General features: G+C 43.7%; 1 protein-coding gene across 1 annotated transcript in view; it reads right to left on the bottom strand.

Annotated features, from left to right (window-relative positions):
- Positions 1–1142: 1142 nt before the first annotated feature.
- evlb (Enah/Vasp-like b) overlaps positions 1143–16405 on the bottom strand; it is a 168189-nt gene continuing 152926 nt past the window's right edge. Inside the window, exons 5-13 of the mRNA XM_060916104.1 lie at positions 9725–9798; positions 9263–9546; positions 7196–7290; positions 7035–7080; positions 6787–6829; positions 3120–3180; positions 2110–2170; positions 1957–2014; positions 1143–1851 (exon numbers count right to left, since the gene is read on the bottom strand). Of these exons, the coding sequence (XP_060772087.1) occupies positions 1814–1851; positions 1957–2014; positions 2110–2170; positions 3120–3180; positions 6787–6829; positions 7035–7080; positions 7196–7290; positions 9263–9546; positions 9725–9798 (760 nt within the window). The 3' untranslated portion in view covers positions 1143–1813. The remainder of the gene's footprint in view (positions 1852–1956; positions 2015–2109; positions 2171–3119; positions 3181–6786; positions 6830–7034; positions 7081–7195; positions 7291–9262; positions 9547–9724; positions 9799–16405) is intronic.

Raw genomic sequence — 16405 nt, 5'->3', positions numbered from 1 at the left:
GCACTGTGCCGCCCAGGTTTGTATGTTGTCACTGAGTAAAAATGACTACAAGTCGTGAAAAATAAAACCTCTGACATGTCCTATGTATGTTTTTCCCCCTCAGTGTCTTGTATTTGAAAAGGTCCTCAGTTTTTTTTTTTTTTTAAAGTATAAAATGGAATTATGTTAATGGGGATGTGGCCTCTAGAGGGCGCGCTTGAAGTGGATTCCTCTACAAATCATTCATCCATCCATCCATTATCTGTAACCGCTTATCCTGTCTATCCCAGCTGACTATGGGCGAGAGGCGGGGTACATCCTGGACAAGTCACCAGGTTATTGCAGGACTGACACATACTAGAGACACACAACCATTCACACTCGCGGTCAATTTCGAGCCACCAATTAGCCTAACCTGCATGTCTTTGGACTATGGGGGAAACCGGAGCACCCGGAGGAAACCCATGCAGACACGGGGAAAGCATGCAAACTCCACACAAAAAGGCCCTCGTCGGCTGCTGGGCTCAAACCCAGGACCTTCTTGCTGTGAGGCGACAGTGCTAACCACTACGCCGTCCCCTCTACAAATCTCTCACAGTTCAATCCATCCATCCATTACCCATAGCCACTTATCCTGTTCAGGTGGCGTAGTGGTTAGCACTGTCGCCTCACAGCAAGAAGGTTCTGGGTTTGAACCCAGCTGCCGAAGAGGGCCCTTCTGTGTGGAGTTTGCATGTTCTCCCCGTGTCTGCTGTCTGGGGTTTCCTCCCACACTCCAAAGATATGCAGGGTAGGTTAATTGGTGGCTCTAAATTGAGTGTGAATGGTTGGTTGTTTTGTGTCTCTGTGTGTCAGCCCTGCGATGAGCTGGCGACTTGTCCAGGGTGTACCCTGCCTCTCGCCCATGGTCAGCTGGGATAGGCTGACCTACACAGAAAAGCCCTCGCCAGCCACTGGGCTTGAACCCAGGACCTTCCTGCTGTGAGGCGACAGTGCTAACCACTACACCACTGTGCCTCCCCTCACAGTTTAATCATTATCATCTAATTTCTGTACGACACATGTTCACACTTTTTTTTAATTTCATGTACTTGAAAGAACGTAGTCCAGAAAAAGGTGAAATTTGAAAACAAAAAATCTCACTGTACCCTTTTAGCCAATAAACATTTTTATTAACAACATGATCACAAATACTCTGATGTAGTGATGTGTTTTTTTTTTCGCAATATCCAAAAAAGAAAGTTTGTCTCCTGTCCCCCAGTGTCATGGTCTACCTTCCTGTCAGTGTTTACACATCTGTGTTGCCAAAAGGACTTTTAAAAATTTTTTTTTTTTACAAAATCATGGTGAGAAACAAATTTTTAATACAAGCAGAGGAAAATAAAAGTCAGACAATACAAAATGCTGACATGTGTACATGGGCAATGTTCAGATTATTATTATTATTATTATTATTAAATTACTAAATGCCTATTTGCATACTACCACCGAAACACTGCTACCACCACCACCACCAATAATAATAATAATAATAATAATAATAATAAATTCAAAAAAAGGAAAAAAATCTCGAACAAATTCCTATAAAGACATTGAAGGCTTGAAAATGTCACTGCTAAATATAAATTTAAACCAGAAAACAGAAGTCAGTGCAAGTGTCTTCCATCCGTTTTTATATCTGAGGGGGACCACAATGTAGACTCCATATTAGAGCAAACTGATCCATTTGCTTTAACATGGTGGTAACGTTGCTGGGTGTCATCCCCTCTTCAGCTACAGCAGTTCTTGCCAGGGGTCAGGGCTCATGAAAGAGGGGTCACATGAGGCTGGGAGATTATGTCGTGCTAATTCTACTAAGTTCATGTCGAATGGCTGGAAGGAAAAATACAAACAAGTAAGTTACTTACTAATTCATGATTAGCATAAGTAAGGTATTGTACCATCCTGTTATATTTTTCATGAAATTTCTGAACATACCATCAATGATTTCATCTTTCACCTTGTGCAATTCACGAACGACTTCTTCCAGGATTTCCTACGGGTAAAGAAACGAACGGCAAATAAAAGAAAAAGCAAACAGTGTAATAAATAGTGAACATATAGTTCAGTTTAACAAGACTAAACACTTACTTGTTTCATTCTGTCCAAGTCTAAGGCGTCTGTGTCAGTGCTACTGCCCACGGGTCGAACTCTGAATAGACCACACACACACACACAGGATAAGAAAGTTCAATTGTTGGGTCCAGCCATGCATTCCTTATCATCATAACTACATAATATTTGTATTAGTTTTACTGTAGTTACTGAAGGATTCTTAGCAGTTCCTGAATAATATGATTGACTGCAGATAATTGAATAGAAACCTGACAGTATTAAGCGGTTAAATACTTCATTGACATACTTTAGTCCCCCAATGGAACTTCCTTGTATGAAATGTCTCATCTCATCATCTCATTATCTCTAGCCGCTTTATCCTTCTACAGGGTCGCAGGCGAGCTGGAGCCTATCCCAGCTGACTACGGGCGAAAGGCGGGGTACACCCTGGACAAGTCGCCAGGTCATCACAGGGCTGACACATAGACACAGACAACCATTCACACTCACATTCACACCTACGGTCAATTTAGAGTCACCAGTTAACCTAACCTGCATGTCTTTGGACTGTGGGGGAAACCGGAGCACCCAGAGGAAACCCACACAGACACGGGGAGAACATGCAAACTCCACACAGAAAGGCCCTCGCCGGCCACGGGGCTCGAACCCAGGACCTTCTTGCTGTGAGGCGACAGCGCTAACCACTACACCACCGTGCCGCCCCTGTATGAAATGTTATTACACTAATTAATATCACAGCCACCTTTCCCTTAGCATTTAAACCTCACCTGAAACGCTTTGTATTTCTGTAACAAGTACGTGAAACCGATGTAAAATACGCTCTTTAAGGACGACTTTGAACTTTCCCACAACCATCACTGATTATCAGATTCATTCAGAGAAAGGAATTAAATTTAAATAATGTAATGACAGCTGTCAGTAGACCATGATTTACAAACAAATCAAGTTGTACTGAGAACATTGGCATTAATTTTTAATAATTCTTAAATGTGCTGGTGATACTCCATGATCTGTGAGACTCTCACTTTGATACCAGTGATGATCTCTCTGCAGAGTTGGCTCGATCCCACGGCTTCTTTGCACCATCTGCAGGTGAGAATAAAAACGGTTACAGCACCTTATTATTTTACACCATATTCATTTATTGTTAGAATGAATCAGCTAAGTTAATAATATTATCATTACCATTTGACACTGTGTTATACAATAATAAATTAGAATAGTCTTGAGTAAGAAGAGTCTGTTCACACAATGGATATTCTATTTATTGAACAGGGACAATATACAACCCCGATTCCAAAAAAGTTGGGACAAAGTACAAATTGTAAATAAAAACGGAATGCAGTGATGTGGAAGTTTCAAAATTCCATATTTTATTCAGAATAGAACATAGATGACATATCAAATGTTTAAACTGAGAAAATGTATCATTTAAAGAGAAAAATTAGGTGATTTTAAATCTCATGACAACAACACATCTCAAAAAAGTTGGGATAAGGCCATGTTTCCCACTGTGAGACATCCCCTTTTCTCTTTACAACAGTCTGTAAACGTCTGGGGACTGAGGAGACAAGTTGCTCAAGTTTAGGGATAGGAATGTTAACCCATTCTTGTCTAATGTAGGATTCTAGTTGCTCAACTGTCTTGGGTCTTTTTTGCCGTATCTTCCGTTTTATGATGCGCCAAATGTTTTCTATGGGTGAAAGATCTGGACTGCAGGCTGGCCAGTTCAGTACCTGGACCCTTCTTCTACGCAGCCATGATGCTGTAATTGATGCAGTATGTGGTTTGGCATTGTCATGTTGGAAAATGCAAGGTCTTCCCTGAAAGAGACGTCGTCTGGATGGGAGCATGTGTTGCTCTAGAACCTGGATATACCTTTCAGCATTGATGGTGTCTTTCCAGATGTGTAAGCTGCCCATGCCACACGCACTAATGCAACCCCATACCATCAGAGATGCAGGCTTCTGAACTGAGCGCTGATAACAACTCGGGTCGTCCTTCTCCTCTTTAGTCCGAATGACACGGCGTCCCTGATTTCCATAAAGAACTTCAAATTTTGATTCATCTGACCACAGAACAGTTTTCCACTTTGCCACAGTCCATTTTAAATGAGCCTTGGCCCAGAGAAGACGTCTGCGCTTCTGGATCATGTTTAGATACGGCTTCTTCTTTGAACTATAGAGTTTTAGCTGGCAACGGCGGATGGCACGGTGAATTGTGTTCACAGATAATGTTCTCTGGAAATATTCCTGAGCCCATTTTGTGATTTCCAATACAGAAGCATGCCTGTATGTGATGCAGTGCCGTCTAAGGGCCCGAAGATCACGGGCACCCAGTATGGTTTTCCGGCCTTGACCCTTACGCACAGATTCTTCCAGATTCTCTGAATCTTTTGATGATATTATGCACTGTAGATGATGATATGTTCAAACTCTTTGCAATTTTACACTGTTGAACTCCTTTCTGATATTGCTCCACTATTTGTCGGCGCAGAATTAGGGGGATTGGTGATCCTCTTCCCATCTTTACTTTTGAGGACCACTGCCACTCCAAGATGCTCTTTTTATACCCAGTCATGTTAATGACCTATTGCCAATTGACCTAATGAGTTGCAATTTGGTCCTCCAGCTGTTCCTTTTTTGTACCTTTAACTTTTCCAGCCTCTTATTGCCCCTGTCCCAACTTTTTTGAGATGTGTTGCATTCATGAAATTTCAAATGAGCCAATATTTGGCATGAAATTTCAAAATGTCTCTCTTTCGACATTTGATATGTTGTCTATGTTCTATTGTGAATACAATATCAGTTTTTGAGATTTGTAAATTATTGCATTCCATTTTTATTCACAATTTGTACTTTGTCCCAACTTTTTTGGAATCGGGGTTGTACATTATTCTATCCACATTCACTGCATATGAGCGATCGTGCACTCTGATTGGCTACTCTATGACTAGGCTATCAGCTCATATACCGTGAGTAGAGAAAAACAAAATGGCGGAGCACATCAAGCCAGCTACATCACTTTATCAAGTATTTAAAAGAAACAAACAGTTAAAATAATAAAGTCCCCCCCCCCCCAGCTCCTGTTCCACACTCCAGCCCAGTCGGTGGCGGTAATGCACCTTTAAGTTGGTTTGCCACCTGCCTAAAAACCCTAAAGAAGAAGAAGGAAAAAAATGGTGTTGCGTGCTGCTGAACCAACCGAGGACGAAGTAAAAACTCTACTTGAAAACAAAACCTAAAAAATACAAAAAAGAAACAAAATATGGAATGAAAGTTTTTGGTGGTAAGAACGTATCTTTTTAAATTTTCAAATAATTATTATTATGGGCGGCACGGTGGTGTAGTGGTTAGCGGTGTCGCCTCACAGCAAGAAGGTCCTGGGTTCGAGCCCCGGGGCCAGCGAGGGCCTTTCTGTGTGGAGTTTGCATGTTCTCCCCGTGTCCGCATGGGTTTCCTCCGGGTGCTCCGGTTTCCCCCACAGTCCAAAGACATGCAGGTTAGGTTAACTGGTGACTCTAAATTGACCGTAGGTGTGAATGTGAGTGTGAATGGTTGTCTGTGTCTATGTGTCAGCCCTGTGATGACCTGGCGACTTGTCCAGGATGTACCCCGCCTTTCGCCCGTAGTCAGCTGGGATAGGCTCCAGCTTGCCTGCGACCCTGTAGAAGGATAAAGCGGCTAGAGATAATGAGATGAGATAAAAATGCTCTCTCAAAATCCAGTGAATGTGGATAGAATAAAACAGTTATTTCGTGGAATAACTGTTAAAGCTAGACTGCTTTTCAGATTTTTCAAGTGTAGGTCATAAAAAGAATTTTCCCCGACAACCAATTATTTTTGTTTAGTGGACTGAAAGCTACTGGATTCGAATCACAGGCTTCCAATTTTATTAGTTTTTTTTAAATAGAACAATTAATGAATTTAGAGCCATGTGGCCCTAAATTCTCCGCTATTTTTTCCTGCTTCACCATGACCCAATTCAAGATACTACATCATGCATCACGTGGTGGGCTTTCCCTGTTCGCGCAAGGCATTGTGGGATACAAATTTGAAACAGGAGAGAAAAAATGGAGAACGTGAGTGTGCGAATGAAACGTGAAAGACCGACTACAATAACAGAAAGTGAGAAGAAAAGACGTTATGTTGCGAAGGAAAGGAAGTGCAGAACCAAACTAATAAATATCGGCGGTCAGCGAGCACCTCGGTGTGATCAGCTGTTCGTTTAGCGACAGAACGATGTAACTGTCAGTGCACGGTCAAGGTAAACCTGTAGATGGCAGTAATGCAACACTGTGGATGCCAGCTGCTGTAAAACCCAAAAGAAGAAGAAGAAGGTGGTAAACGTGCGCATGCGCACACAGACTTCCTCTGTCTGCTTGACTGCGTGAAGCAAGCGATTTCATGCGCATTATTTGCTCAGGAATCCCCTCAAATTAAGTAACTTCCCAGCCACAGAATGGCCTGATATTTTGAGAGATATTGCAGAAATAAACATAAATCACATTGACCAAATTTCAGAGAGAACTAAATTTCACCAATTTTATGAAATCGAAAGGCCGTCTAGCTTTAATTATTCATTAGATTTGGCCAAATGGGTCATTTTCAACTGTTCTCCCTGGTGTTTAAGAAAAAAAGACAAAAAAAAAAAATCCACAAAGCAGCATTAAAAGGGTTACATAACACATACCTGCATTCTGTCCTCTAGACATCGGAGAGGAATTTGCATCATCCTGTAATAAAGCATAGTTGTATTAAATACTTCTTACCAACTACAGGATTAAGCATTTCACTGCGTCCTAAGTCATATTTAATTATTATTTTAGAGGAATTTAAAAACAAAACACGTGATAAGGAACAGGAAAATAATCTATGTGGGGAATAATACTGTCCTAAAACATCACAGAAAATCATAACAAGCTACACCTCAGTACTTACGTTTTGGCAGTCTCCATCTTTCTCTGACTGGCTTGCCGCTTTCCGTCTACGAATTGTGAAGTGAAAAAAAAAAATCAGCACTAATTATTCCAATACTACTTTCTAAGCTCCCCAAAAAAAGCCATCGCCTTATTGTTTCTAAGAATTAAATTGTTCCCGACCTTCGTGCCAGCAGGGCATTCATCTCCTCCATCAGGCCCCCACTCCCTCCGCTCGTCCGATTGGCATCGTTTTTGGCTCCTGAACTCTCGTCAGGCTGTAAACAAACAGAGCAACCACAAATTATACAACATAGCCTTCATATACACAGCATTTCCACCATGCTGCATGCATATAGGTTTGAATCATGAATCATTAACTCTTTTCAACTATTTTGAGCATCCTGCTGACAATGTATTAATAGTAACAGGGGTGGTACAGAGTAAACAAATTGTTAGTTTTTAATTAAAGGGGAACTGAAGTCATTTTAAACTTGCTTTATTTCTTAATTAACGTGTTATTCAATTACGTTTTCGGTTTTAGTAACCTTATATGGTGATTTGAGGCGGCACGGTGGTGTAGTGGTTAGCGCTGTCGCCTCACAGCAAGAAGGTCCGGGTTCGAGCCCCGTGGCCGGCGAGGGCCTTTCTGTGTGGAGTTTGCATGTTCTCCCCGTGTCCGCATGGGTTTCCTCCGGGTGCTCCGGTTTCCCCCACAGTCCAAAGACATGCAGGTTAGGTTAACTGGTGACTCTAAATTGACCGTAGGTGTGAATGTGAGTGTGAATGGTTGTCTGTGTCTATGTGTCAGCCCTGTGATGACCTGGCGACTTGTCCAGGGTGTACCCCGCCTTTCGCCCGCAGTCAGCTGGAATAGGCTCCAGCTTGCCTGTGACCCTGTAGAACAGGACAAAGCGGCTAGAAATAATGAGATGAGATGAGATATGGTGACTCGTATTGGCAACTAATTGCAATTAAATTTTATACTTATCGGCCTATTCGGTTTTTAGCCGTGTTGAATTTAGTTCGTTTGATCCACGGCAGGCGTTGCTTATCCGCACAATCTTCACGATAGAGGTCTGCGCGGGACAGAATTTTCAGTCCTGCTCCCGCCCGCTCCCACAAAGAATTATGATTTTCAGTCCCGCTCCCGCCCGCGCCTACCATATTTTGTCCCGCTCCCACCCACAAATCCCGTATGATGCAGACGTTCGCGTTATTTCTCACGAAAGTTCTTGTCATTGGCTTGGGGAATTAAACATGCTGAGCTTAGCTGAGCTCTCCACTGACCGATCCTTCACCTAGCGCACGTAGCGAGGGTGCGCGTTGCCAGGCGGCATGCGCAGCTGAGGCTTTACAGAGATACCCAACACACCTACCAAAATCTCAAACACGGAAGAGCGGAAAGGAATCGGAAACGTACGCGAGATTAGACCACATCCGCAAATTTAGGCATCTTAAAATGTTTTTATTAATGCCAAATAAAATATCCAGCACAAATTATATATGCTAGACATAAATTAATAATTTATAAATTTTATTTTAAACACGTTTTTAGTTAGCGGGACTGCAGCTTATCACCTCTCCCGCCCGCTCCCGCATTGTGCACTCCCCCTCCCGCCCGCGCCCGCAATGAGCTTTCAAAATTTGTCCCGCGCCGCACTGCTTTGTGTCGGGTCCCGCGGGACTCCCGCGGGAGTGCAGGGCTCTACTTCACGAGACTTGTGCGAGACTTCGAAACGTGAAGTGTCAGCCAGGTGTCAGTGCCGCCGTTTTGAAAACTGTTTTCCAAACGAAATATTGCACAAAAACTGAGTTAAAATGACGATTACTGCCTACTTTTTTCAAACTTTCCTGATTGCTATCAAAACAAACAAAACTTCCGGCTTGATTACATCAGCATTCGAAAGAGGGCGTGCGCGTCTTTTGACAACGTTGGCAGATGTCGGTCACTTTGATTTCCGCTGTACGTTTTACTTCCGTCCTACGATGTCTCGCACAGGTCTCAACGAATCTCGTTTACGGCCATTGCTTTGACATATGGACTGATGTATTACAGAGCATATTTCAAACACTCATAACTTGCTATAGCAGTGACAAAATAAATAGCGATCAAAAATGCATTCCTATATTTAATAAAATGAGATAAACAGAATTTGATCATAAAAAATGTGCCTTCAATTCCGCTTTAATCTGTGCAATAGATCAAATAACATGTTGCAATTTACATAGCTCAAAGATCAAACAGACCCTCTGCACTCGGCGCAGTTTGGCCCCAGCGATCATGGCGGCGAGGCCGGTGGGTGCGTGTGCATCCTCGTGGTGATGATGATGATGATGACCTCCATACCCACCTCCACCCAGAGGCAAGGGAGGTGGAGGAGGAGGCGGGGCTCCTGCCATTGGAGGTGGAGGCCCAGGAGGCGCAGGAGGAGGAGGTGGAGGCGGACAAGGGCCTCCAATTGACATGACGGGTGGCACTATACTTGGAGGTGCCACTGAGAGCACTGCGGGATGTCCCTGAAACGGGGAGCCTGCCAAAAAAAAAAATAGGGAATAAGAGATGAAACATTAAAAAGGATAACATGATAAAGAGAACATAAAAAGACAGATAGAGGAAAATTAAGCGAATACAATTTCCTTCGACACAAATTTGCTCGCAAGTATGCGGGAGTTGATGCTGCAGTTATATTCCTCTCCTTCATTTCCTACCTGAGTTGGATGAGCGTCGCTCTCTCTCAATATGTGCCTGCATTTGCTGCTGCTGCTGCTGCATCTCCATCTGCCTGCAGAACACGCGTGCAATTTATAGAGTCAGAGAGCAGAGTATATAATCTGCATTACAATCAGCTCAATACCATGCAATTACTGTCATGGATTAAGACCTTACAGTTTCTCACTCAGCATTGAAGAGTTAGGGGCTGTTTAGGATTTCTATTACATGGAGATCTGGTAATTCAATCTTTTACATGCGGTACTTTGGGACTGTATTTTCCTCCAGATTGAAAATATGTCTGTTTTTTCCCCCCTATTCTTGAGAAAATTAATTTATTCCTTCACCTTCAGTAATGGGCGGCACGGTGGTGTAGTGGTTAGCGCTGTCGCCTCACAGCAAGAAGGTCCGGGTTCGAGCCCCGTGGCCGGCGAGGGCCTTTCTGTGCGGAGTTTGCATGTTCTCCCCGTGTCCGCGTGGGTTTCCTCCGGGTGCTCCGGTTTCCCCCACAGTCCAAAGACATGCAGGTTAGGTTAACTGGTGACTCTAAATTGACCGTAGGTGTGAATGTGAGTGTGAATGGTTGTCTGTGTCTATGTGTCAGCCCTGTGATGACCTGGCGACTTGTCCAGGGTGTACCCCGCCTTTCGCCCGTAGTCAGCTGGGATAGGCTCCAGCTTGCCTGCGACCCTGTAGAAGGATAAAGCGGTTACAGATAATGAGATGAGATGATATCGTGCTTTTTACTCCACGACATTTCTATCCAGGTCCTCATTACTTGTTACTATGGAGCAGCTTTGAAAGTGGATGGGTTTTTTTCTCTCTTTTTTTTTTCTAAAACGTGATTGGTTTTTCCGCAGGTGACACTGAGAGCCGATCAGTAATCACTAGGGCCACGTCACCTCCATAGACTGGATAAAATCAAGTTCAATGATTTCTCAGCAGCGTTATTTGAACACAGTCAGTTGATGGCAGAATGGAAGGAGGCGGTTCTTCTGGGGAACGCACGCACCCGTGGCCATACCTAGAACCCATGTTTCAGTTTTCTGAAAGGAATAAAGATTTGTTTCGTTTTAAATGTTTGCTTTGTTTGCTGAAAACGAACCACATCACGGCCTACAAAAACTCGCCATCCAACCTGCGGGAGCATATTGAGGTATATAAACGCTTTGTTCCAAGAGAAAGCTTGCAACAAAGTTGTCTGTGCTTTTAGAGCTAGCGATAATGTTGCAAACGTAGCTACGCAGTCTGGTTAGTCAAATGACTTTCTATGGATTTGCCCGCCAAGTTGCCGTAGCCTTGTCCACGGCTAACGTTTACACATAGCTAGTTAACTTGGACACTGTTAGTTAGCATGTAAAAATGGAGTGACGCTAACATGAATGACGTTAACTTATCAGAAGTCCTTTCAGAAATATGTTTTAGCATAATCTTGCCAAATAAACAGAATATAGAAATGTTTCTTTTCTAGTAGCATTAGCTACCCAATATGATTTCGAGTTTGAAAAGAGTTTGCTAGAAGTCAGGTGGAGCTTCACTGACTAGCTAGCTTAACGTTAAACCACCATGATGCACAGCATGCGTTCATTTTGTGAATTCACATTTCTGTCTTTGGTAACGGCATTAGGTTTTGTCAGCGTTGTGGCAATAATACAACAATGCGTTGACAAAAAATGTACTTTTAATACTTTTAAAAGCAAGTCCTTCAGTACTTTAACTTAAGTAAAAATTTGACTGGACAACTTTCACTTGTATCGGAGTAACATTTGACCAGTGGGATCTGTACTTTGACTTAAGTAATGAAGTTGGGTAGTTTGTCCACCTCTGTAGACAATTATAACAATCAACACTGTTCATTGTATGAAACTAGCGATATTCCAAAGCCTGTAAAACAAAGAAGCGTTCTTCGGCCTTTGCCTCTCAATGTGCCGAAGCACTCGGCAGCCGAATGAGCCTGTCGGACCAATAAAACTCCCAAACCATGAAGGGCTCTCTTTCGGGTATGTATGTATGTATGTAGTGTACCTCACTAGCGGCATTTATTGAAGTAAATGCATTTATACTGAACATGATACGGCAGATCAGCGGGCTTCCAAAGCTTTTTAGGGCCCGAGCCCTATAGGGCGAAGGCCCTATTGTTCTTGTAAGAGTTCACTATTATTATTCTTCCGTCTTCTTCTTCTTCTTCTTCTTCTTCTTTATTTTTCTCCGCTGTTGGGCCATTTTCGGGGCGCTTGCCATGGGCGAAAACGCACGAAATTTGGCGCCAGTTCCGAGAATTGTCACCGCTACTCAGAACCAGAAGCCCAAACTTGGCCGGGGCTCAGGGCCTCTATAGCGCCCCCTAAGTCGTTGTGATTTTGGCCTCCCACATTAAGGTGCCTGGGTGCCATGTAGTTTGTAGTAGTGGCATGCCATTTGGTACGCTTATGTATCTCACTAAGCCGGAAAAAAATGTAATGCCAATGCATTAGCCACGCCCAACAGGAAGTGAGGTAATTTCACTTTTGTGCGAAATGCATGGCCGCGAAGACGGCGCAACTCCTCCTAGACCGTTCATAGGAATGTCACCAAAATTGATACACATCATCTACAGACATGGCTGACAAAAGTTACTAAATACGTTTCACGTAGGATAAACCGTTCAGAAGTTATACGTCAATCAATTTTCGATGCAAAATTTTACATGCTTAAAAATTCATAACAAATCTTCTGATTGCTCAAAACTGCTCATACTTCACACGCATATCAGTCATTGGGCTTCTGACATGTTACCCTATTTCTGTGATATTTCGCCACTGGGGGCGCTATTTTTGGGCAAAAATTCCAATCTTTCCTCAAATTTGGTCAAACTTCACGGCCACCCTCTTTCTACCTCCCGTGTCATGTATACCACGTTTTGGAAATTTTCGTCCATGGGGGGCGCTGTTTTTGGCCGACGCCATTGCTCCAAAACGGGTTTTTGGTTAATAATTCCATAATGCTTTTCCTTCACACCACTACCTTGTGATAGTACGTTGCTGTTGCAGACACTTATTTTTCCAACTCATAATCGCTCATGTACAGCATAGCGCCACCTACTGACATGGGAAAAACCAAAAAATTTATTCTTCAAAAATCTATATCTCATCTTCTCTTTACTCAATTGTCATCAAAGTTCATAGGCAAACTCTTCATAGCTCACCTGACGTCTACGCCAAATTTTGTGCACTTTCGCCCGTGGGGGTGCTGGTTATGGCAAAAAAGATATTGCAGCTTCTGATTTGTCAAACTTGCCAAGCAAACTCTTTACAAGACCCTTATTGGGGCGCTTGCCATGGTCGACAACGCACGAAATTTGGCTCCTTTTTCTTAGACTGCCACCGCTACTGAGAACCAGAAGCCCAGATCCAGGCGGGCCTCAGGGCCTCTATAGCGCCCCCTAACTCATTGTGATTTTGGCCTCCCGCATTCAGGTGCCTGGTTGCCATGTAGTTTGTAGTAGTGGCATGCCATTTGGTACGCATATGTATCTCACTAAGCCGGACAGAAATGTAATGCCAATGCATTAGCCACGCCCAACAGGAAGTGAGGTAATTTCGCTTTTGTGCGAAATGCATGGCCACGAAGACGGCGCAACTCCTCCTAGACCGTTCATAGGAGTGTCACCATAATTGATACACATCATCTACAGACATGGCTGACAAAAGTTACTAAATACGTTTCACGTAGCATAAACCGTTCAGAAGTTATACGTCAATCAATTTTCAATGCAAAATTTTACATGCTTAAAAATTCATAACAAATCTTCTACTTGCTCCAAACTGCTCATACTTCACACGCAGATCACTCATTGGGCTTCTGACATGTTACCCACTGTCTGTGATATTTCGCCACTGGGGGCGCTATTTTTGGGCAAAAATTCCAATCTTTCCTCAAATTTGGTCACACTTCACGGCCACCCTCTTACTACCTCCCATGTCATGTATACCACATTTTGGGAATTTTCGTCCATTGGGGGGCGCTGTTTTGGGCCGACGCAATTGCTCCAAAACGGGTTTTTGGTAAATCATTCCATAATGCTTTTCCTTCACACCACTACCTTGTGATAGTGCGTTGCTGTTGTAGACACTTATTTTTCCAACTCATAATCGCTCATGTACAGCATAGCGCCACCTACTGACATGGGAAAAACCTAAAATTTTATTCTTCAAAAATCTATATCTCATCTTCTACTTACTCAATTGTCATCAAACTTCATACGCAAACTCTTCATAGCTCACCTGACATGTCCGCCAAATTTTGTGCACTTGCGCCCCTGGGGGTGCTGGTTATGGCAGAAATGATATTGCAGCTTATGATTTGTCACACTTGGCAAGCAAACTCTTTACAAGACCCTTATTGGGGCGTTATTATTATTAGGGCCCGAGCACCGTACAGTGCGAGACCCTATCGTTGCCATGTGTCCAATTCTGTGCTTTGTCGCCATTGCAGGAGTAATGTCTCTTGCCGAAGAAGCTGTGGAAGGTATTTCGCGGGGACGCATGCCCCCGCCCCCATTGGCCGCTGGCGCGAGGGCCCGTCGAGGCCGCTTGCGGCTTTAATTTTTTTTGTAATGTTTCCTGATATCAAGTTTTCTCATCTCATCTCATTATCTCTAGCCGCTTTATCCTATTCTACAGGGTCGCAGGCGAGGTGGAGCCTATCCCAGCTGACTACGGGTGAAAGGCGGGGTACACCCTGGACAAGTCGCCAGGTCATCACAGGGCTGACACATAGACACAGATAACCATTCACATTCACACCTACAGTCAATTTAGAGTCACCAGTTAACCTAACCTGCATGTCTTTGGACTGTGGGGGAAACCGGAGCACCCGGAGGAAACCCACGCGGACACGGGGAGAACATGCAAACTCCACACAGAAAGGCCCTCGCCGGCCATGGGGCTCGAATCCGGACCTCCTTGCTGTGAGGCGACAGCGCTAACCACTACACCACCGTGCCACCCTGATATCAAGTTTTATTTAACTAATCACTCATTTATAAATGTTTTGATAAGGCATTCTGAGATTTGTTGTTGTACAGTGTGGTACACTCGGTCAATCTCTAGGTTGTACGAATTCTTGTCATTTATCTCTTACTTTCCCACCAAGTTTGATTTGGATTCAGATTTTCCTCTTGTAAACGTGTTATCCAACTTTTTAAATCACCAATTTCATTGTCTTCCACGACAGAGCATGGCACAATCGCTCCTCACACATCGCGCTCATGTCAAATTAATCTAACATCCTCTATATTGCACAGCTACTGACGCCGGCTATCCCCCATAATGCATTGCGATAAACAAGTGATGATGATGATGATGATGTAGCTATGCTTGGGGGCTATTTCAAAGTCCTTCCCATGCCATAAGGCACACTGGGCGGTACCACTGAGCTCTACGTAAAAATCTGGAGAGCTCATCGGCTCAGAGTGAAGCCATCTGGCCGCCATCTTACCAGAGGTGGAAAAACCCGGGTGCAGAAAGTAAAAACCCTGCCACATTTTTGCTCCAGCCAATTCAGTGAACCAACTGATCCTAATTACTACATCCCCTAAGGCTGCTGGGCCATAGAAGGTTCACGCTGCATGCTGCACGCTACACGTTCACGTGAAGAACCGGACCCTGGGCCATTAAACTTCATGCTTGGATGTTCACGTGTTGCGTCTGTTCTACTTTGACCGAGTAACCAACAATATGGACTCTTCGGATGACGACGATTGCCTCATTCTGCTTTTAGTGAGACAGAGGAAGAGAAAAAGGAACAGAATTTGGAGCCGAGAACACTTCCTTCTGAGAGAAACCCGTGGTGAATTTCACCGAACATTCTATAATCTGCTTGACAATCCCGATGAAGAACTATTTTTCAATTATACCATTCAGTTATATTTTTTCTGAAGTTTTCCCCTGAAAGCATAGCGTTATCTCCCTAGACCCGTTCTGATTGGCTGGCGCGGCGGTGACCGCATGCATTGACTGGAATTTCCATCTTCACGCCTAGAAAAAAGTGTGCATGTTCATTTCACGCTTCACGCGTGAAGTGTGCAGCGTGCAGCGTGCAACGTGAACGCCGTTCTATGGCCCAGAGCAAGTCATGCTACGTTTGTCCACTTTTCTTTACACGCGTGTAGCGTGCAGCATGCAGCGTGCAGCGTGAACCTTCTATGGCCCAGCAGCCTAAGCCAGGTTGATGAGCTAATTGGTGAAATCACCTGTGTTGAGAGCACAGGCAGAAGGAAAACCTAAGCAGGACTTTTACTTTGTCAATCCAGTTTTTCCACCTCTGCATCTTACCACTCGCATCGCGGAGCAGAACGGTCATTTAGGCCGCCGGAGGCTACATAAAACTGGACAAGTTATTGATGTAGTTGGTGAGGAAAATTACAAGAAAAATGCCTACATGTGCAGCAGTGAACTGTACAAAACGTCAAGTCAAAGGTTGTGGATGGACATTTCACCTGTGAGTTTTGATAGTGTGTGATCATTTTTACACCTGTGTGCACAGTGACATTTGCGTGGACCTCCTATAGCAGGGGTCTTCAATCTTATCCATGAGGGGCCAGTGTGGCTACAGGCTTTCGTTCCAGTCAAATAGGAGTCACCCTTGATAGTTGGTTGAAGACCAAGATGAACTGATTAAACAAGTGTAATCAGGTGTAG

Source organism: Neoarius graeffei, chromosome 3 (genome assembly GCF_027579695.1).
Source record: "Neoarius graeffei isolate fNeoGra1 chromosome 3, fNeoGra1.pri, whole genome shotgun sequence".
Classification (NCBI taxonomy): domain Eukaryota; kingdom Metazoa; phylum Chordata; class Actinopteri; order Siluriformes; family Ariidae; genus Neoarius; species Neoarius graeffei.
Note: the sequence above shows the minus strand (reverse complement) of the source record. Positions and strands in the feature narration are given on the sequence as shown.